We start from the raw sequence: 22,724 nt of genomic DNA, 5'->3' as shown, positions 1-22,724 counted from the left end.
ACCTTACCACCCCTCAATTCTCTTTATAATACAAAGTAAGGACGCCTTATTTTATTCACCTTTATTTACTCTGCACAAAACCTTATTATATTCTTTTCTTTATCAATAAATCCTCTTATTATATTACTTGGTTAATGCACTTGCTCCGGCACAAACCTAACTGCGGGACCCCACTTTGGGATTCATGAAAGCTTGCAACCAACGGTCCAGATCGTCCCACCAGCCAGCTGTACTTGCCAGCCCTTCAAATCCTGACCGCCCAAATACAATTAACATTTGCTTGGCTTCCTCACGGGCAAGGGTACCTTAAATATTAATCAAATGTAATTAATCGAACTTAAACATTAATCAAATGAGATTAATGGGGAACCCACGTACGGTTGGGCCCATGGGTCTAGGGTTTCATAGTAAAATGTGCACTCTTGCGTGCCGACTGATGCGCCCACATCATGCACGACTTAGTGTTAGTGAGAGAAACTAAATTAGAATTTTTTTATTGAGAGACTAAATTAAAATTTTTCTTTTCTAGGCCATTAATTGTAGTCCAATAAGACACCCATTTTTTAGGGTTAAAAGGACAGAGAAAACTTTACCTAAAGCATTATTTGTGCGGTCACATGCCTCTCAGATGCAAGTTAATTAGTTTAAATATGGGAAGAAAATGTATAGATGCTTGCTGACAAAAGCAAAGTTGATTAAAATGTCACTATGGACCCAACCTTCTTTTTTCTTGTAGGGGCCAAAAAGAACCTTCCAAGTGACAAAAAATTGAAAGGACCTCACACTAGGGAAAGGAAGCAATTTAAAGTAGGAAGGGGAAGCTTTTAAGTACCTTTTTACAATTGGAAAAGAGGGAGAGACTGTTTCATGTGATTGGGATGTGACCCACAAAGCCTAACCCAAGGGCTAGAGGTATGTCTTAGATGCATTTGTGGGACTCCTTAGTTTGAGTTATGGCATGGGGCCAAATAAGAAAAGCATTTGTTTATGAGGTTGGTGTTGAAAATCTATGTTTCTATCTTTTCTTCACCATGAATAAATTGATAAATGGACATTATATCATAGATATCCTTTGTGTGGTACAATTATTTTATGTTTAAGATATTTATTGTCAAATTTTCTATAATGTTAATCCATGGGGTAATGGGTAAAGAATGGGGTAGGTACATAGGATGTTATTATATAAGTAATAGAAGAAAAAAGGAGAGGCAGCACATGAATGCAATATTTAGGGTAAAGAGTTGAGAAATCTTCCCTAGAAGTCCAAGAGCGTGACCTAATGGGCAAAGACACCAACCACAGGTAGGTGATGTAATGTGAGCTTTCAAGAATCAGATACCCTGACTGAGTGCCTTTCTACTCTTTTCATATGGGTGGTACCCAATATTTAACAAGCCCAATACGAACCTATCATGCCTTGCTATAATTCAGCCTTTATGACCCTTTCCTCCTTTCTAGTACGTGGGTGTACCTTGTTATCCATATATGGACTTAAACATTCCACCCCCTCTCTCAAAATTCGGCATCTCTCTATCTCACACAAACATTCCACCCTCTCTCTCATTTTTCCTTTCCTTGTTTCTTGAGATTTGAATTTATGTAATATTAGGCAGAAAGTAATACATTTTTTAAAATAAATTTGTGAAATTCAATTGAACTGATAATTTGTATATACAAACAAACTGATAATCTAAATCAACTAATAATATTAAGAAAAGTTTATATAAGGTTGCAACCTTAAAATGTAGAACTAAAGATACACCTCAAAAATCCATCGAAAAATGTTGTTTTAATGTTGAAAACCTCTCTAATTGGTCATCTTGACATCTCTCTAATTGGGTCCCAAAAATAGTGCATCTTGCCACACATTGTCTAGACCGTCCATTTTCAATAGTTTTATATGTTTATAGATCTACTTGATATTAGCCATTTTTGGAGTTTAAAATTTTATAATTAGATATGAAAATAGATTTTGAGATAATCCTAAGAATTTTTTACACCAAAATTACATACGTTAAAATTCAGAGGCACGAACCACACCCATAATATTATACATAGGTTTTTTTTATTTTTCTTGCCGAATGGGTATAATAATTTGTAGATAAATATTGTCAGTTTTTGTCGCTTTCTCTCGTTTGGTTGAGTGAGTAAAAGGAGGAATATGATTCGTGAGTAGAGAGGCTCCATCCAATTCCAAGTTTGAAGGTGGGAGGAAACGCCAAAACGCCCAACTTTTCTCCATAATCTTGAAATCAAGATAAGCATTTCCCCAAATTTTCTTAGTACCTAAGTGCATTGCACCTAACCCTAAAATCTGAAACAGTGGTGTAAAAATAGTCTGACCCCCGAGGCTCTGATAGGGTCTCCATCATGTGTGGCTCAGAGGTCCCTTTGGATTCCTCCTTTCAATCCCATTCATGCCTTTTGTCACTTTCGTTTCTTTCAGACCAACCTTTAGCTCGAGAACGAAAACTCGTAAAGAAAAAGGGGCGGTTCTCTCTCTCTCTCTCTCTCTCTCTCTCTCATTTTCCATCAACACCAGAACAGATGCAGATTATTATCTTGTAAACCGGTAAATATTCCATGGACATTTCAGTATCCCCGGCTCCGGCTTGAGTAGTTAGTAGTTGACGTCAAGCAATGCTATGCTATATCTCGATTTCTACTACTAGAAAAGAAAAAAGTAAAAAAATCCCATGCTACATCTCAATTCCGTTTGATTTCTACTACTAAAAAGACAGGCCGACCAATAAAGAGACAGTGTAATGGCCAAACATGGATCAACGGAAAGTAGAATCCACTCCCGAATTTTACTCAGGATCTTGGATGGAATATCCAATAACCAATTTCAGCAAATTCTATGACCCCAAACCACGATGTTAAAAGAGAAGGAGCCTTGATCACAAGAGAGAGCCCAAAAAAGGTAAAGAAATATTTCTGGTATTAAGAAAAGCAGTTTAGCAGCTATGATAACCAAACTAACCATAGTCAGTCAACGAGCTAACATAAAATTCACCTGAATTTATGCCACCGGGTTATTTGGTTCTATAAGCCTCTTTACTGTGGGCTCAAGAGAAATCAATCAAGGGACCATTTCTTACTACCAAATAATCATTCAGCATGTCTAGATAACGATGGGTCTTTCATGCTTAAATGAAAGTCCAATACTTTTTCCAACTTTAGGCATTCATGACATCTCTCATAGTTTAAACTACTACACACCAATCATGAAATTGGAAGCAAAAAAACATAACTACGAAGTCCCAACATTTCCGTGGCAAAAGCTTCCCACCCTTCACATCATCATAATATCAGATCAAATCAACCACAATTTCTAATTTAAAAAAAAAAAAAAAAAAAAAAAAAGGTGAAGAGAAAGGCTTCATTAAAAGGAATAAAATACTTGAAGTTTATCCTTTTGTCTCTCTCGGCTCATCTCCTTTGCAGCTCCAAAGGCCACAAATGTGAAAGAAATACTCTTCTTCTTTACCTTCCTTTGCAGCTCCAAAGGCCACAAATGTGAGAGAAATACTGGATGATTGCAGGTTGGGGGTGTGAAAGAATTCAGTATCCCTTGGGGCTTAAAAACACCCCAAGAGGCCCACTTTTGCAGCCTTGCTTTTATGATAAGGTGGATTGCATGAAGATAACATGAAAAAATGGCCTTTAAAACCGACACCACCACATGATCTTCTTGAGCTCCATACGACCTTTGGCTGCATCCACTCCCACATCAGCTTTTCCCACAAAGGGCTGGGAAATTTAAAAAGAGAGACAGAAAGAACACAGAGAGAGATAGAGAACACAGTAGAAGATAAAAAAGAAGCACCAAAAAAAGCGATGCTCTTTACAGTCTTCCCCCTGCAAATGCCATTCCAATAGCCCTAGCTGAGAAAGAATTATGACTGTAAAAGCATAATTAACAAATGCAAACTAGGTTTTCTTTTCCTGTGTCTTCAGAGCTACCCACCACATCCTTCAGTTCACTCAGGGAATCAGTAAGGTGGTCATCGGCCCGCAGATGAAAAACCCATGTTTTTTTTTTCTTTTTTTTTTGAGGAAGGATGAAAAATCCATTTTCTAAACTTACTCCTAGGAAACGTTACATGATGGAAACAAAGGGGGGAGCATCATTCCTCGGTCCTGAAACTGATCGATACAAATACAGCTTCTCAACCGAGTCATCATCGCCCTGCTCCTCTCTTTCTCTAATCACTTCCACAACAAGGTGAGGCAAGCTCCGCGCCACCTCTTGACAACCACTCATAGTAAGCCTACAAGATGACATCCAAAGGAACCTCATGTTACAGTAATGGTGAACACCAGAGAGCAACCCGGCATCTCCAAATGGGCTATCCCTGATCTCAAGCTTCTGCAAATTAGGGCACCCTTCAAGCACATATTTGAGTGCCATATCACTATCTCCTGCAAAAGCTACTGAAAGGGTTTGAACAGTCTTGCCATACATTCCAATGTTCATGAAGGCCCTATCAGTGAGAAGACCCGACACTGCAAGCCTAGTAAGTTTTTTGCAATACCTAACAATGGCTCCAAACCCTTCATCCATGGGCTCCCCAGTGACATGATCAGGCCTGTGTCTCCCCATTATGCAGAGGCGAAAGACCGTAAGTTCAGAGCAGTTTCTGGACATAGTCACCACAGCTGCATTGGTCATTTGTTGGCAGAAGTAGAGGATGGATTGGAGCTTTCTGCATCCCTCCGAGATGGCTACAAGACCCACTTCAGTGACCCCACCCTCGCTATCTTCGCGTGGATCAACAGGGAAAACACGTAGGTCTCTCAGATCCTTGCATGTCGAGGCCACAGCTTGGAGGCCACGGTCTCTCACTGAATCAAGGACCTGGATCAATCAAAACCAATTCTGCCGTTTTTACTTTCAGCAGTGATGATCCATTAAATAATTGAAACCAATTAAAGAACAAAAGCCGAATTTTCCTTTAAACAAGTAACGTCCAAAACTCATTAAACCGACTGAGCAATTTAGACCCATAAAAGTTCTAACTTCCTATTTATGTTAGGAACAATCGGTAGCCCCATTAACCATCTATACCCAATTTTTTTCTTTTGATATGTCACAATTGAGACCCATTAAAACCACTGCTAAATCAAAACCATTAATAGTGAAAGCTCATTTATGTTCCAATAAGCAACAATCAATATCCATCAAACCCATCGAACAATCAAAACCCATCAAGTATCAAACCCCACTTTCTTACTTTCGAAAATAACAAGCAAATCCCAATAAAGCCATTAACCAATAGAAAGAAAACCAAGGATTAAACCAATCTTTTTCCATAAAAAAGTAAAAATCAGAACCCACTAAACCCATTAGACAAACAAGATCAAATTGAGATCAAAACCCTAAAAAAAAATTCTTCAAAACATCAAAATCAATTAAACCCATTAAACAAAAGGACTCATTTCATAAGAATTAGTGTTGGATATGTTAGGGATAGGGCTAACCCAAAGAAGCTGAAGCTTATGGCATTGAAATACTATCGCTTCAAGCTCTGCAGCTGTGATATCGGCAAGGCTGAGGTTGAGCGATGTTAAGTTGGCACAAACTGGAGAAATGGCCGGCAAGTACTCTGCCAAGATCTCCCTGAAGCCAGAGAGACAGTGCAAGAATTTGCAGGCATTGAACGCAGATACTAAATCCACTTCTTGGTCTGGAGCATTAGGATCTGGGCTAAATGAGCCAGTGCCAAGATGAGTTAGCTGAGGAGCTCTAAGCATTAGCCGTTGAAGCTGACCTACTGAGACATGCCTGTTCAGTGTGAGTTTCTTCAATGAACGGGATCTAGCTACCAAGCTCTCTAATGCGTCAAAATTTACTGCACATTCAACACAATCGAAGCAAAGGGAAACCAGGGAAGTGGTGGTCTCTGGGAAACAGGCTAACCAGTCAACACCATCATCAACAACATCATCTTCGATAAGTTCGAGCCCTCTAAGTTGCCTGAGTATCATAAAAGCGTTGAAAAATCAGGCAAAACTGTTTGTTTGTTTGTCTCTATTTAGGGATTTAGATAAAACAATTGACAGGTTCATCTCAGAAAGACAAAAAAAAACGCAAATACAGGACAGCAGGGAAGCTAGTTAGGTGAGTTTAATCTGCTTTAGGGAAAATAGAAAACAGAGATAGATCTATCTCAAAGGATGGAATCACGTTTTATCAGTTTTCAGTCAGTAAAACACAGATCTCGGATCCAAGTTGACATGCTCATTGCACAAAAACTAAAACAAACCAAAAGCAGTTAAACCCTGAATAATGAACAATACCGCGCTACCACTAAACTGATGAACCATAGCAAACAATAAGCCCAATAACAGAAAAATAAGGACAACAAAACAGAACATGAAACCAAAGAAACTAAACCCTAAATCACTTCACATTCAAGTAAACAAAGTATAACGAGTCGAACTCCATGACCCCATCAAAACACCCCAATATCCCTCCACACCCAAGGAAAAGAACTAACAGAGATTCAAAATCAATAGCCCCATCAAAACCATGATTCAAAACATCATAACAATCAGCACAAAAAACCCAACAACTCCCCCCAATTCCCAAGATTCAAAACCTCCAAAAGAGATAGAGAGAGAGAGAGAGAGAGAGAGAGAGAGAAAACCAGTTTTTTCCATTTTTCCTCCATTCGCACGAGTGGGACTCCGACCAACCCCAATTTTCCAATATCTCCACCCAAGTTTCTAGTAACAATATAAAAAACTCGGCTACTTCAAAAAAGAACAAAACCATACAGATAGATGGAACCCTAAAACCAGTCACCATACCTGCAACCTCCAGCCAAAACCGCAAGCCCCTTTGTGGAGAACCCATCGCAACAAACCAGGGAAAGCTCCTTAAACCCTGGAAAAACCCTAGCCAAAACCCCAATATCCTCATCCGTTACACTCATCCTCTTCAAGCTAACCCTCTCAAGCCATTGAAAACCCCTCTGAGCAATTGCCCTAACCCATGGCGAAAAGTGAGCACCCCAATTGTGAGGCACCAGGTCAAAATCAGCGAACCTGGGCTTGCCCTTGAGGACCAGGGTCCGAACCCTATCAAACCTCTCAGCCACACGCTCCGGCTCGATTGCATAACAGTTCCCAATGAAGACCTCGCTCCTTGTCCGAGCTTCAACCTTGTACCAGGCTTGAGAGACCAGAGAAACCGCGTTACGGTCCCTGCGGTGGGTCACAAAACGGAGGACGCTCTCGAGGACATCGTCGGTGAAGGCGGCCTGGAGATCTGGCCGTTGTTTGGTGGATCCGACGGCTGAGGCGGCAGGGGAGGGGTCTGGTGGGGCGTTATCGTCGGAGTCGATGGACATGGCGGAAGGTTGGTCATGGGTCATCTAGAGAGAGAAAGAGAGGAGACGATGGCTATGCCCTAACTGAGGGGGAGGGGGAGGGGGAGGGGGAGGGGAAGAGGGGGTAATAAACAAACATGGGGTTCTTGATGAGAGAGAGAGGGATGGGTTTTAGAGAGAGAAAGAGAGAGAGGGGATATGACCGCATTTATTTTATTTTATTTATTTGGAGAAGGCAGACTCCACTCTGGTGTCTGGCTCTGCACATTGGGATTCTCCATGCCTCTCTCTCTTGATCTCCCTCTTTGACGTGTCTCTCTCCTCTATCTGTGCACTGTGGATGGAGATGCATGGGGCCATACATGATCATCACCATACATGGGATGGGGGTTGTGTGATGCCGCTTCCTCTGCTCTGTTGTCTTCTGCAGAGTAGGGGCAAAAGAGAAGGCTGCCCTTCCTTTCGCCTTAACTTACTCGGATCTCCCTCTCTCTCATTATTTGGGCGTTAGTTTCGCCACCCTTTTTTTTTTATTTTTTTTATTTGCAAAATCAAAATGTTCTAGAAATAATCTTAAATAGCAAGCATATTATTATTATAAAGAAGTTTGTACGAAGGATGTGGTTTGCGTATACAAAATTTTTTGAATGGCTTGAGAATCTTTTTTTTTAATTATAAAAATTTAAACTCTAAAAATGGTTTAAATTAAATAAATCTATAAACACATGAAAATCTTGAAAATTGACAACGGTACGGAGAATGTGTTGCAAGATACACTATTTCACACGCTCAAATTTCTTTTCTTTTATTTTCATATTCATACATCTCCATGTTTAGATGATTAGTTATAAGGGTTTTTCAACATCTATACAGCCTTTTATGATGGATTTTTTAGGTGCACCTTTAATTCTACATTTTGAGGTTGCAACCTTATATAAATTTTTCCTTTATATAAAATTCTAATCTTAATCTAAAATTTTAAGATTAGGGATAGCAATGGACCTGATAAGACCCGAGACCTGACAGGTAGACCCTACCTTGGGTCCTGGTAAGGGTATAATTTTTGGACCTGAATACCATACGGGTCTGGGTTTAGGTCCAACCGGACTCGAATACTATGTCGTTATGCTCGCGCTGGTATTCATATTATCATAATATTGGCAACATATACAGTATTATTGGCACAAGAAAAAAAAGAAGCTCATAGTCATATGGTATATGATAGTAAAAAAAAAAAACTAATAAGCTGATAGTCATATGGTGATAATGGATCCAACCAGATCCGAGACTCGATAGGTCCAAGTATGGGTTCAAATTTTGGACCCGAATACTACTCGGGTTCGGGTTTGGGTCCGAGTCCAGGTCCTGTCGGACCCAACCCGTTCCCACCCTTAATTAAGGTGCACCTCAAAAATTTATAGAAAGAAGATGTTTTGATGTTGAAAAACTTTATAATTAATCATCTCGACATTAAGATGTATAGAAATGAAAAAAAAAAAAAAAAATTCATATCCTAAGAAATAGTACATTTTACCATACATTTTTTTGACCATCCATTTTTGTATATTTATATATCTACGTAGTTTGAACCAATTTTTAAGTTTAAAATTTGGTAATTAGATATAAAATAGATTCTCGATCTATCTTAAAGATTTTTTACTGAAATTATATCTTATGACAAAATTGGTGGTGCATCTTATTTTGATATGAAAAAGTATACAATGAGACTATTTATCTTTGGTATAAGGTGATCATAATTAATCTTGACCATTAGATGTGAAATTGGGTGGCTACATTTATTGCATTGATCAAGCTTAAAGTTCAAAAAAAAAATTTTCGAACTTTATGACACATCCAAACTATCATATTTCACATTCGATGGTTATAAGTAATTGTGACCTTTTACACCTCCTTGTGTGTAAAAGGTAAATGGTTTCATTGTATACAATCCCCTTTGATATTATAAACTTATGTAAACCATACCTACTGTCATTTACTCGTATTTTAGTTGAATGAAGATGTCATTGGGTGGAGTACTAAGAGAGTGAGTGGCATTCCTATATCCACGCTAATAATATTCTTGAGCCTAGGCTCTAAACAATCAAATTATAATCTACCTCGAAATTTTCATCAGAAGAGGTTGTTTTGATGCTCAAATATCATCAAATTGATCATCTCGACATCAAGATGCACGGACATGGAAAAAAAATAGATTTCAAGTTTTGAAAATAATGCATCTTACAACGTATTTTTGAACCATCAATTTTCAAGACTTTCAAGTTTTCATGGATCTGCTCGATCTACATTATTTTTAAAGCTTTAAATTTTATAACTAACGATAAAAATATAATTCAAGGCTATCACGAAATTTTTCATTATTGAAACCATATTCTTGACACTATTTGAAGGTGGGTTCTAGTTTGATTGTTTAGAGCGTCCCCTCTATACAAACCGCACCCTATTATTATTATATATTGGCGATAGCTTTTATGTTTTGAGATACTGTAGTGAGTGTGGATGAAATTTTAGATACGTTCCTGAGAAACTGCTGAATCCACGCCCACCCGTGCATATCACACGTGCAAACGGACGGGCTTGGTATTCTGAATACGTGACGGGAGTCATAAAGTGGTCAATGAAGGAGGTACCTTTTTTTTTTCTGATTTTCTTTCGACGCTTTAACCTCTTTATTGTGAAAAATAAATAAAAAAATCAACAAGGTATAGTAATGTTGGGTAAATGTTGGTATAATGCTCTTTTGTCTTGCTTGCCTTACTGCTAAATTACACGTTAAGTGCATGGATGGCGTGGGTAATAAAGTTTGTCAACTGTAAAATTATTTTACTTACAAAAAAAACTATAATATTATTTTTCCTTTATAATGAAGGAAAAAGTTTTGTAAGTGTGATGCGCTAAACAATCAAATTAAGCCACACCTCAAAAATTTCTCTAGAAGAGGCTGTTTTAATGCTCAAATATTCTCAAATTGATCATCTCAACCTCAATATGTATGGACATGAGAAAAAATGGATTTCATGTTTTTGAAAAATAGTGCATCTTGTAATGCATTTTTGGATTGTCAATTTTTAATATTTCATAGATCTTATTGATCTACACTATTTTCTAAGCTTTAAATTTTATAATTAGATATGAAAATATATTTTAAGGCTATCACAAAGATTTTCAGTCTTGAAACCACATTTCTTAACACTATTTGAATATGTGTTTTACTTTGATTGTTTAGAGCCTCCGCTTTATGCAAGCGGCACCCTTTGATAAAAGGTATACTTCTAAAAAAAAAAACAAAAAGTCTCAGTAAAGATGTCCAAATTATTGCCCTAGAGTAGAAAAATTTCTAAAACCTTGATGCATAGGTCTACCTAACTTATCCTATGTAAAAGTATAAACCTAAAGATCACCTTATCCAAGCACTTTCGCTCTCGAGGAATGAGTGTAATAATGTCAAACCTTAATACTAGGTCGGCCAAAATCACCCTATGAGAAGTACGCGTTAATAAATTATAAAATTAACCATTATCTACCACACAATTTAACATTAGAGAAGCAAAGGAAGAATTGTCCAAAAACCTTAATAGTAGGTCCGCCTAACTTTATCATATGCGAGGTATCAATTTTCAACCTGGACAACTGGAGAGAAGGGTCGAGTTCAAATCTCCTATTTGAAGACAAAACCCACCTAATTTGAAAAAAATACATTTTTTGTTTAAGCTTTAATCCAATTATTTGGGTCAATTATTCTGCTCTATCAAGGGCCATATCCTCAGTTAAATTGTACGTCAGTATATATATTTTCACTTTTTCCATCTAATATCCTATTGTGCCTTACCCTTATCCTTTTAGAGCCTTCTACTAGAACTAAATCGTCTCTCGTAACATGTGTTGTTCTAGGTCGACATTGCATATAACCAAATCGCCTAAGTCTACTTTCCCTCATTTTATCGCCTATTGGATGTCCTCTAAGTTTCCTATAATGCAGTCATTTAAAATCCTATCTCTTCTTATATTGTCATTCGTCTATCTCAATATTCTCATGTTAATTACATTTATTCTATAAATATGTTGTTTCTTGGCCACCCTATATTCTATCCCATAAATCATGGTTAGTCTTACAGTGTCCTGTAAAACTTTCCCTTCAGCTTTATTGGTATACGACAATTATATAAAACTCAAAAAGCACATCTCCACTTCGTCCATCTAACTTTAATTTTGTACTCGACATCTTTTTCAATCTCACCATTTTGATAGATTATTGAATCAGAATATCGAAATATAATTTCGTTAGTGAGATTTCTTGGGTAATTCGTTATAAGTGGACATATATAGTGGGCTCGTGGGACCAAATTGGATAAAAACATTAGGGGGATTTATGACCTAAAATATCTAATTCACCTAGCTATTAATTCAAATGAAACAAAAAGTACTTTTGAGGGTTGCAACCTTAAATAATCAAAATAAGTCACACCTCTAAACTTTATAATCAAATGCATCTTTGGTGCCAAAATTTTTAGGGTGGTTTGTGAATCTATTTTCACCTCTAGTTATAAAATTTTAGACTAAAGAAATAGTTCAAATCAATCAGATCTACATATGTATGAAAATCTTAAAAATTGAAGGTCCAAATAATGTGTTTCAAGATGTATTATTTTTTAGACTTGAAGTTTTCTTTTTTTAATATTTATATATCTTGATGTCGAGATGATCAATTAAATGGTTTTTCAATATCAAAATATACTTTTTTGATGGATTTTTTAGGTCCACCTTAATTCTACGGTATTTTTTTGTTTTTTGAGCTTTTGGGACCTCATATATATTTTCATCAAACTGAAAGTGTTTCCTGCTCCCACATGAGCATGTTATCTATTTACTCCTCATGTAAAGGCGTAGAAGTATTTTTAGGGCTCTAAAATTGGGGATGCAACTTCTTGAACCTGTGGTTGACATCATAAAGAAAAAGTATTAAAACTCTCTCTTAGTTCAATAAATAATGTCAAAATACCGCATAGGCACCATCCAAATTTTGGAAGGATAGACCACATGTTTAGAAAGTCGAAATCCATTTTAGTTTAAAATAGCCATCTAATGATTCCTTTAGTGGACCTCAATATTTTGAACAAGAAAAAAAAATCCTCCAGTATACCTCTTTGGCCTGAGGGAGTAAATGAATAGTATGTTCCCTGGGAAGCATAGAATAAACACGCTTCATCAAACATATAGTCTACTATCAATCTTTTCTTAAGCTTCAAGCCATCTTTATTTTATTGATCTTACAGATGAATAAAGATGCTTTCAGATATTTCAGGTAGAACAAATCCCCTTAATGGTGCTTCCGCGTGGCGCCAAATGTACAATTTGATCATGCTGGACCAGTAAATCTTTTTATTTTCTAAGTTTTGTTTACAAAATACAAAAAGTGAAAAAACATATAAACGAGGTTAATGTTATTTTGCATGTAAAAAATTAGGGGTATTCGTAAACATTTAAAAAAAAGGTAAAAAATATAATAATAAATAAATATATGCAATATGTATATCGTTATGAAACTAGGAAGGTTCGTACATGTCTATGATACTTTTTCAAACATCAATTTAGAATTTTCATGTGGACCTTGTTACGAAAAGGAAGAAAAATGTGTCGATGTCAAAAATACCAATTTTAGATCACAAAATTTTAAAGGAGAAGAGAAATGTTTTACTATTTGTCTCTTGATCATCTCATACATTGCATAGGTACGATATAGATGTATCCGTACCTGATAATAATTTAAGTGTGGAAAGTGTTGGTATAAAAAATTGACCTTAAACAACACCATTACACCAATTAAAAAAAATGGAAATATATCCAAATAATACCATGAGAAATGAATCGTTTAACATTGTACACTTTATTTTGAATTAGTTTCAAAATACCATCAAAAGACACATACTCTTGAATTGGAATGGATGTAAATGTTGAAGAATTTCATTTCTCACGATATTTTGACATAAATCTCCCTTTATAGTAATATTTTAATAAGAAAGCTAATTTGTATAGTGTATTGGTACCACAAACAGCGACTGCATGCTACATCAATTGATGCTGAGAGATTTCAATGCTCGCTCGGGAGCATCTAGGGGTCGCAATTAGGTCGGGTTGACCCAATGATCATGTGGGTCGACGTAATTCAGGTCTGGGTTTTGGTCTAAGTTTTGGACTTGATGGTTTCATTTTATGTCTAAAACCTTGGACTCGAGTTGGATCTAGGTCAGGTCTCAATCAAAGTTGACCCGACTCGAACACAAATCCACATAAAGTATTTTTGGCCAGTAGGAGATGTGTGACATCATCTACATAAAGATGTAAAAATCACTCATATAGAATAGAATATACGTGGCATTCACTCATATAGAATTCACTAGTGGTATTTAATGTTATTGATGTCACGCTCCATATGGATAATGTCACACCTTTTTTAATGACAAAAAATATCTATATTAAAAAAATATATTTTATTATAAAATAACGATTATAAAAATATTAAAAAATTGTTGAGTATAATTATAAAATGATATACATAGCGTGCGTACCCTAACATGATTTGTTGAGTATAATGTTTCTAGACTCGAACCCAAACCAAGTTGGGTCCAAAACCAAGTTTTAGAACCATCAGGTCAGATTAAGGTCCAAAACCCTCAACTCAAGTTGGGTTGGGACCCGACCCAACCCTAGGAGCATTTCGTACATCAGTAATAATTATACACCTCGAGAGTTTGTGTGGTCCATGGGGAGGACGATTTGATGCTCTAACCGAAGGGTTCAGAGGCCGTTCTCTGATTGAAAACGGAAAGCCCACAACAAGAAGCAACAACACTGATTTTCCCAAAGTTGAAACTTTTTGGAGAGAGAGGGGGCCCATTTTGGCATCCCCTGACACTAGTGTACAATCCTGCAATGGTGATGTAGATGTTGACTGATTGACTCGATCTCTCCTGATATGCCTTCCTCTCCTCCTCCTCATTATAATAAATGTTAACCACTCGCTTCCCATCCCTTCCAATCTTCCCCTGTTTTCTTCTCCCCATCACTCAAATCTAAAAAACACAGGGCAGCTGTTAATAAATTCTATAATTACATAGGTGCAACAGCCCTTGAATATTTAAGAGAGAGAATCGATTGAGGGGGCATTTCAAAAAATAATAATAATAATAAAAAAGAAATAAGAAAAAAGTAAAAAAGAAAAAAGAGATGAAAGTTGAAAGAGACGTGCATATAGAGGCCCGGAGAGATAGAGAAGACATTGGTCAATATCTTGGAAAAAACCCAGTTCCTGTGTAATAATGAATCTCACAGCTTGAATTTACTTGTGGGTAAGAAGGGTTGAATTGGCCAATTTTTTAAATATTACATGGAGAATCATTTGAAGATTTTTCGAGCACTTTTATGTATTGTGAAAGAGAGAGGTGGATTTTTGGTCTTTTTTTTCCTTTGAAAATGCTCTTACATTCAATCATGCCTAGATACTAGGACCTACTTTTTCCTACTTTTTTTTTTGATAGAACCAAAAAAGGGCCAAAAAAGAGAAAATGTCGTTATTATTTTCTTCCGAGCCTTATCTCAACTATTTAGGATCGACTGCATCATTTCTATTTGAAAAAAATATGGTCAACTTTTATGTTGATTGGAAATATTTAATGCAACCCTCTTCTTTTATACAGGCTTAAGACCGGCAATATTTGGGTTGGGACTTGTGACCTTGGACCGGCCATGACAGAGTTTAAAGCCAAACCTTTAATTTTGAAGCATTAAGGATCCTAAAAAAGGGGAAAATATAACGAAGCTAAAAAAGCATTAAGGATCAAATTCTAAGAAACTTAGAAGCCAAACGCTCAACTTTGAACTCAAAATCCTTTTCAAGTATTGAACTAGAGAGCAAGGGTATTTTGGCGCTTCTCATAAAATATATTTCTTAGATAAACGAATGTAAAACACGAGCATATGATATGGGTGAAGGGAATCCTCCGGCGTATGCCGTACATTGCAACTTACCATCCATGGACGGTTGATGTTTAATTGTAGTTATAATCGGAGAGAATCCCACATGTATGCTTAAACTCCATCGTTCATCGTCAAGACCGTACGGTGGATGACAAAATAGCAGACACTGTATGCCATCTAGCGGCGGTGTATGGCATACTTTCTCCACGGTGAAATTTTTTTATTTTTTTATTGTTTTTTTGGAGGTAAATGTTCTATGTAGGAGTCAAAAATCTAAACTAGAGCCAAAGGTAGACAATTGTGGTAAAGAAAGACTTGAAATAGAGAAGAAGTTAGCAATATTGATTCCCCTATAAAGTTTGGTGCCTAAAATAACCAAATGAAAAAGAGAAGGGATACCATACAAAGAAACAACATGTAAAAGGACCATTTTGTCAACATAGTCTTTATGCTATTTCCATGGATGGACATTCGATCAATGTGACCCATAAAGGAGAAGATAAGACTTTCTCTTGGGGGCGTGCATGTGTAGCTATAATGAGAACCTTTTAAGTAGGAATTGGGCTTGGGCTTGGGCTCGATTGGTTAGCCACTTACATTTAACGGTGCTACATCTCAAGTTTAATTTCTACCATTGAATAACCAAAAAAAGAAAAGAAAAAAAAGCCCTTAAGTCACGGACCTTGGATTTGTTTAATTGTTTTTGCGACATCGTGGAGTAGGAATTTTTCATGCATGGAACCTCAAGTTTCTTGCCCTAAGAAAATTGAGGGGTACTTTTGTAATCATTTTCCTAAGCACAGTTGTGTTACGTTTTCTCATATGCTACAAACATGGGAAAGTGCAAAGTTTGTTGAAATCTTTTTTTTTAAGAAGGTTTGTCCCATGATAAATTTTTTTTATGTGATCAAGTATGAGAATATATTCATTCCAATTGGTCTTAGTGTATCTTTGTATACCAATTGACAACTAATTGATATAAAAATATTCTCACATTTGGCCACATAAGAGAATTTTAATGTGAAAAATGCTTTCTAGAAAACATTTTCATGCGAACCAAACGTGTAGTTGCTCTAAGGTACATTAGGTATATTGAGAATTGATTATTCGTAGATATAGTTGGGGTGGTGGGCGGCATAACGTGATATCTAGAGTTTCATTATGAAAAAATAAAAAATAATAAGGATGTAATGAGTACATTATCATCTCAATGAAGACGAAAAGGGACCAATTTGTTAATTTTTTAACATTAAATATTATCACAAAAGGAAATGGATTAATTTAGGTGGGTTAGTAAATCAAAGTATCAACCTAGGGACAAAAGACGGGTGAAGTTTAGGTTACAAAATGCGATATTCTTCCACTTGCATGGCACAGGCTACACACATAACTTGCACAAAAAAAAAACAGTTTGAAAGAGAAAATCCATTTGAGCTCTTTTGGGCATATTATAAAATTCAAATTTGAGCAGGTACTTTGGTCCAATTTTTTCCATATTCTTAACCATCAATTTTCAAAATTTTCAATGCTTTATATATGCTCGATGTACACTATTTTTAAAGCTTTAAATTTTATAATGTGAGATAAAAATAAATGTTTTAGGTCATCCAAAGATTTGTAGTACTAAAACATCATCTTTCTATACTATTTGAAGGTGCGCCTTGTTAAGGAAAGTGTATATTGTCTATGGACTTAATTATCGAATGTGTATATTATAATCAATATATATATGAACGTAGGTATAGTATCACGTATTTTATGGAAAGTCTTTGCTTATTTTTTAGAGAGAGATGTGAATAAAAAAAAACTTGCATAGAGGTTAAAGTCATTTGTCTCTCTCCCTCTAAGGTTTTTTGATGTACATAAAAATTAACGATGATTTTTTCTTCTAAAGTCTTGAAAAGGTTTGGAACTTCCTAAATGATTGAAGCTGATGTTCTCCGATGAAGGTCAGAAAGAAGTTATTATTTTATGAAGAGGAAGAAGATGAAATAGTTACCTCACATGTAACCCTATATTTTTCCTATTTTTTTATTTCTAATCCTCAATTTAGGGCCAATTAATTTGAGAAAAAATATTCTAATTATTTTTCTGCATAGTGAATTTTATATGTTGCGCCCTATAGTTTTTTGAAAGGTTTTCCATGTAAATCTTGATATTTGATTTGTTTATGATTTCTTTCAAATTGTTATATTTTTATTTCTTAGAGGTTTGGTATTCCCCCTCTCTCTTAAAGACCGAACCACAACAAGAAATTAAAACCTACATCAAGACTCTATCACGGGTACATGCCAGGATGGAGCCATAAGAATGGATCAAAACACGCATCATTGCAGCTCAAGATCCAACCCTTGAAATGAATCAAAACCATCAAGCATCACTTCTTGAATCACCATTGTATATCCCGCATCAATGCACTTCAAGATCCAACTCTTGAGTTGAATCAAAACCATCAAGCATCACATCTTAAATCACCATGATATATCCCTCAACTCTTTCTTTTCCTCTCTTTACATTGTTTTCTGTCTCACCTAATTCTCCTAAATGTAAATCTCATTGTTATGATGGCATAACTCTCTGTCTCTTGGTCCTCTTTCTCTCTACAATTCCTTTCACCTCCATTAAAGTCTCTTAAATTCGATCAAACATTTTTTTCTCTTTTTTTCTTTTCTCTCTTCTACTTTTCTTGTGTATTCCCTTTTAACCCTTTTTTTTGGTAATTCAGTGGAGAAGACAAAGCCCTACCTATTTTTTCAATAGATTGGGGAGTTACATTTTGAAAATGTTAATTGGGGGTGTCAGTAAGAATGAATACGGCAATATGGTAATTGGGTGTGGGGATGCTACCACTACGACCCCAGCCCTCTTTTAACCATTATTTGGCATCATATTAGTGCAAATCTGCTAGTATGTAATATTACTTCATAGATTTATATTTACGATGCGGTTTCTATATGTCCACGGACTCATATGTAGAAATGCGAGCCCCTTAATAATTTATTTTTGAAATAGAATTTGATTCTAATTTTTAGGTAATATATAATCTTTAATGTGGAGATTATTAATTTGTAAAAATAAATAAATTTTAAAAATTAGAAATGACATTTTTTGAAAAAAATATTAGAATTGTTGATTTTACTTTTTCTTTAGAGGACTAATTTTTGCGAGACCCGGGTTTGGTGGACGGTGTAGATCTCCAAGCCTGCATAATACCATATGCGGGCTTGGACACGCCAACAATTGTCCTTATCTTTATGTAAAATGGAACACTTAAATCTACGATGTAAAAATCCCATGAAAATATCGTGCTTCAAAATACCCATTTATAGAGGGTTGAAATTTGATGAACAAGGGAGATCTTCAATTTTCTAGACTTTTCTTTTTAAAATCTTATATTTCTAGCCACCTATATATTTCGAGAGGTATGAGGGGATCAATATATGGAGAATACATGCCTTATTAAAGACAAAATCCTATGGTTTGAGGACCAAACACATAACTAAAAATCTCAGCATAAAAGGTGAGCAGACATGAGAATCAACAACTTTCCTCATCATATTGCTCTTCTTCAACAAGTTCTATATCTTTCCATACTCCAAACTTGATTTGCCATAAGAAAACGAATAAAATATCAATGGTTGGACCAAAAGCAAAGCTCTACATTAGGGGTCGCGGTCGGGTATGGGTTGGGTCTGGCTGGACCTGGACCCGTCGGGTCCCGGGATTCGGGTCTAGTCAGATATATTGCCACCCTATGACTATGAGCTTCCTTTTTTTTTGCCCTTGTTTTTTTACCATCATATACTGAGTTTTTTTTTTTTTTTTTGCCAATAATACTGTAAATGTTGCCAATATTGTGACAATATGAACACCCAGCGCGTGCCTAAAGACACATGATTGTCATCATATACCCTATGACTACGGGTATGGGCAAAGTCCAGTTGGACCCGGCCCCAGACACTCAAATAATATTCATGTCCAAAATTTGGACCAATACCCAGACTTGAGGTTAGGACTACCCGTTGGATCCCAGGTCTGATTTGAAAATCAATTTTCTTTTAAAAAATATTCAAGGTCATGGGAACTTGCTAAGCTTTACTCCAATTTCAAGTTTTATCCTTTCAAAAGTAGAAATATTAATGAGGAAATCATTTCAAATATCACCCATGATTTTTAGACTTAAATTGCATGAGATGTTTGTATACTTCGAAATGATTCTCGAACTTGGAGGTGAAAAGGGGAACTTTGTTTATTTTTGCCCTAATCTTATGTACTTCAGGTCAAAATTCAATCCAAAATTTATCAACCAAAATTTTGGAAACTTCATAAAAGCTTTATTGATCAGTCTAGAACCATCTCTTAGCAACATAGGCCCTAGAACCATCTCTTAGCAACATAGGCCCCAAAAGTTCAAAGTAAGTAGTTCACCCCGAGTACAAAGGTTCAATGTGACCTTGTTCATCCAGCAAAATGTAATTGAGCACTAAAAAGATGTTGACTTAATTAGCCCCCTTATTAGTGCCCAAAATTTATGAAATTTGAACTGAAAATTTCTCCCTTGTTCATATACTAACCTACAAAATTTCATGTCAAACTAAATCATTTCATCCATCATTTGTTGCCAATAGAGGAGTCCACTTTGCAGCTTGTATTTAGTTACACGAAATTGGCAGGTGATAAAGATTGATTTCGATTGAGTATATTTATCAATCAACCAGTAGAGTTTGACGTCGATTGGTTGTCAAGGACATGGTCTACCAGAAGTTCGGCATGAACCTACTCTTCATGTTGGATACGTGTAAAAATATTTTTTAGAAAATATTTTTGCGTGAAAAAATTCCCTCATGTGTTTAAGTGTGGGAATTTTTTTACACAAATGAACTGCCAATTTGTGTGAAAATATGTATTGAGACCAATCGATGTGAAAATATTCCCACACCTAACTATAAAAGAGAATTCTTTCACGAAAAATATTTTCATGCGAAACAAACGTGTATGTAGAGTTTATCATGAGTGCAAATAATATGAAATATTTGATTTATTTGGTCCTCTTAATTATCTCTAAAATTAATGAAATTTTAACCATAAGATTTTTGGCCATCTACATACAAATATATTAATTAGATTTTAAAACTGTGGTTTAAAAAAGTTCACAGTAAGCTAATCTTCATATGCTGTGGTTTGCAACTTGAAATATTTTGAGTTTGATTTATTTGGAGCGCTTGGAATTGTCTCAAAATTTAACTTGAGATCTACAACACATTTTCCTATCTAAATAAAAAGTTGTTGTATGCGTAAAGCCAAATCACATAAGTGGCCTTCATTTTTATCTTTTCTTCATAACTTATCTTTATTATTTTTAAACCATTGGATTGAATCTAATCCAAAGGTTGTGGTGTCTTGTAAGCTCCCAAGTATAAGGGAATTGGTCATCATTGTTTTAGAGTTAGAAAAATGATATGAAAAAAAAAGAAAATGAGGGAGCTTACATAGGGTTATATTGCACCCTACTTTGTAGAGAGAGAGTGGGGAATGTAGGTCATCCACTAGGATGTTGAGACCCAATTGCTAGCCGAGACAAAGTGTCCATTGTGCGATGTTTGGAGCCCTATTTTGGGCCCTATTTTAGTAGAAAAAGCTGCTTTAAATTGGAGCTTTGGATCTTAGTTTTTCCTGTAATCTCCATTGAATTAGTAAGTAAAGCTTCACGCTATTCTCATGTAGGTTGCAATTTTTGACTGAACCACGTTAAATCCTTTTGTTATTTGCTTTGTTTGGTGTTGTATTTTCATTCTGTGATGTTCTTTTGATGCCATATTATTTTATTGTTAATTTATGTGATTTCTGATGCACAATAACTGTTAATGTTACACACCCTTGCTGTATTTTCACCAGCATTGATCACAACAATTGGTATCAGAGCCAGGTTTTGTAAATCACTTTGCTTGTGGAGAAAGGGCTTTTGTTATTGTGTTTATTTGTTAAAATTTTCTTAAAATAAAAAAGGCAATGAAATTTGAAAATTTTAATCTAAGTAATTGACCAATATGGAAGATGATGATGAAATATTATCTTGTTGGGAAATAATTATATTGGTCACTTTGAGGAAAAGATATCATAGCTATTGAAATAGAAGATTGGGAATGATAAATTCTTGATCGAGAATATTTGGCAGCCACTAAACTTTGTATTTCACCCTTAATTTATTTGATGTTTGTCAATGTAAAGCATCGGCAAAGCTTTGGCAATCTTTAGAGCAATCTTTTGAGCAACCATTTACTACAAATAAATGTATACGATTAAATTTTTTTTTTTTTTGAAAATGAAAGAATGTGCAATAATTAGACTGCATGTGAGTGAATTTAATTTCATTTATGCACAATTAAGATATCTGAAAGTCAATTTAGAAAAATAAGTTTTGTGTTTACTTTTACTGAGTTCTTTGCCTGCTAGTTGGGATACCTTGGTTAATTTGAAAGATGTTGTTTCATTGTTAAATGAAGAGACTAGAAAGACATCTACATAAATACTTGTTGAATCAAATCAAGTATTGTCAATAAGAGATAGAAGAAAAACACAACATAGAGATCAACCCTTTGGATTTAATAGGGGTAAATCTCATGGTAGAAGCGGGTCCAAGTCACATGGCAAAAAGTTTAGGTCCAAATCATAGGGTAAGAAGTTTATTTGTTGGTATTGCAAGAAACCTGATCCTACAAATAAAGATTGTTATGCATCAAAAAATAAGCAAAATGCCAAGAATAAGGATGGCCATGCAAAAACCAAATATTGTTTAAGATAGGATCACTTTTAGTGTTGTATGCACAACACTGACTATTGAAGATACTTGAGTATTGGACTATGGTATTTCATTTCATATTTGCCTAGAAAGATCATACTTTTCATCATATATAGATGTGGATGGTGGCTTTGTTTATCTTGATGATGATTGAGCATGTAAAATTTTCGGCATTGAAAATGTTCTTGTTAAGCAACTAGATGGAAATAAGCACACATTGATAAATGTGCGGCATATTCCTGACTTGAAAAATAATCTTATTTTAGTTGAGCATTGGATGACTTTAGTTTCATAGTGACTTTTGGAAATGGGTCATAGAAGATTTCAAGAGGTTGTATGACAATGTTAAAAGGGCAAAAAGATGGGTGTTTCTACATTGTTCATGGCACGGCTCAAAAGAATGATGTTGTAGAGAAGATCGTTACTATAGTTAGTAAGCATGAAGACATACAAGTTTGACATAGTCACTTGGGTCATCTCAGTAAGCATGATATTAAAGTATTATAAAGTCAAAATCTTATTCCTAGGTCTAAGCATTCCTTCCAAGATTGTTGTGATCATTGTATCATGGATATGTAGCATAGAGTTAGTTTTTT

At 35.5% G+C, this 22,724-nt stretch overlaps 1 protein-coding gene and 1 long non-coding RNA gene across 2 annotated transcripts; both read right to left on the bottom strand.

Moving 5' to 3' along the window:
* Window positions 1-3,269: 3,269 nt before the first annotated feature.
* Window positions 3,270-7,603, bottom strand: LOC18431049 (transport inhibitor response 1-like protein). The gene is made up of 3 exons (XM_006841182.4): window positions 6,817-7,603; window positions 5,485-5,980; window positions 3,270-4,861 (listed from the first exon to the last, which is right to left on the bottom strand). The coding sequence occupies exons 1-3, from the start codon at window positions 7,380-7,382 to the stop codon at window positions 4,103-4,105; spliced, it is 1,821 nt and encodes a 606-aa protein (XP_006841245.1). The 5' UTR covers window positions 7,383-7,603; the 3' UTR covers window positions 3,270-4,102.
* A 6,257-nt stretch (window positions 7,604-13,860) lies between these two features.
* Window positions 13,861-15,954, bottom strand: LOC148782539 (uncharacterized). The gene is made up of 2 exons (XR_016054626.1): window positions 15,381-15,954; window positions 13,861-14,425 (listed from the first exon to the last, which is right to left on the bottom strand). It is a non-coding gene; the product is annotated as an uncharacterized LOC148782539 (long non-coding RNA).
* Window positions 15,955-22,724: the final 6,770 nt, after the last annotated feature.

This window comes from Amborella trichopoda, chromosome 4 (assembly GCF_054954075.1).
Source record: "Amborella trichopoda isolate Santa Cruz 75 chromosome 4, AtrichopodaSantaCruz75HAP2 v2.0, whole genome shotgun sequence".
In the NCBI taxonomy this organism is placed as follows: Eukaryota; Viridiplantae; Streptophyta; class Magnoliopsida; order Amborellales; family Amborellaceae; genus Amborella; species Amborella trichopoda.
Note: the sequence above shows the minus strand (reverse complement) of the source record. Positions and strands in the feature narration are given on the sequence as shown.

Coding starts and splice junctions, on each gene's coding strand:
- LOC18431049 (XM_006841182.4), bottom strand. CDS start 7,382: ATGACCCATGACCAACCTTCCGCCATGTCCATCGACTCCGACGATAAC. Junction 5,981..6,816: donor GTTTTGGCTGGAGGTTGCAG/GTATGGTGACTG, acceptor TATGATACTCAG/GCAACTTAGAGGGCTCGAAC. Junction 4,862..5,484: donor ATAAGCTTCAGCTTCTTTGG/GTTAGCCCTATC, acceptor TGATTGATCCAG/GTCCTTGATTCAGTGAGAGA.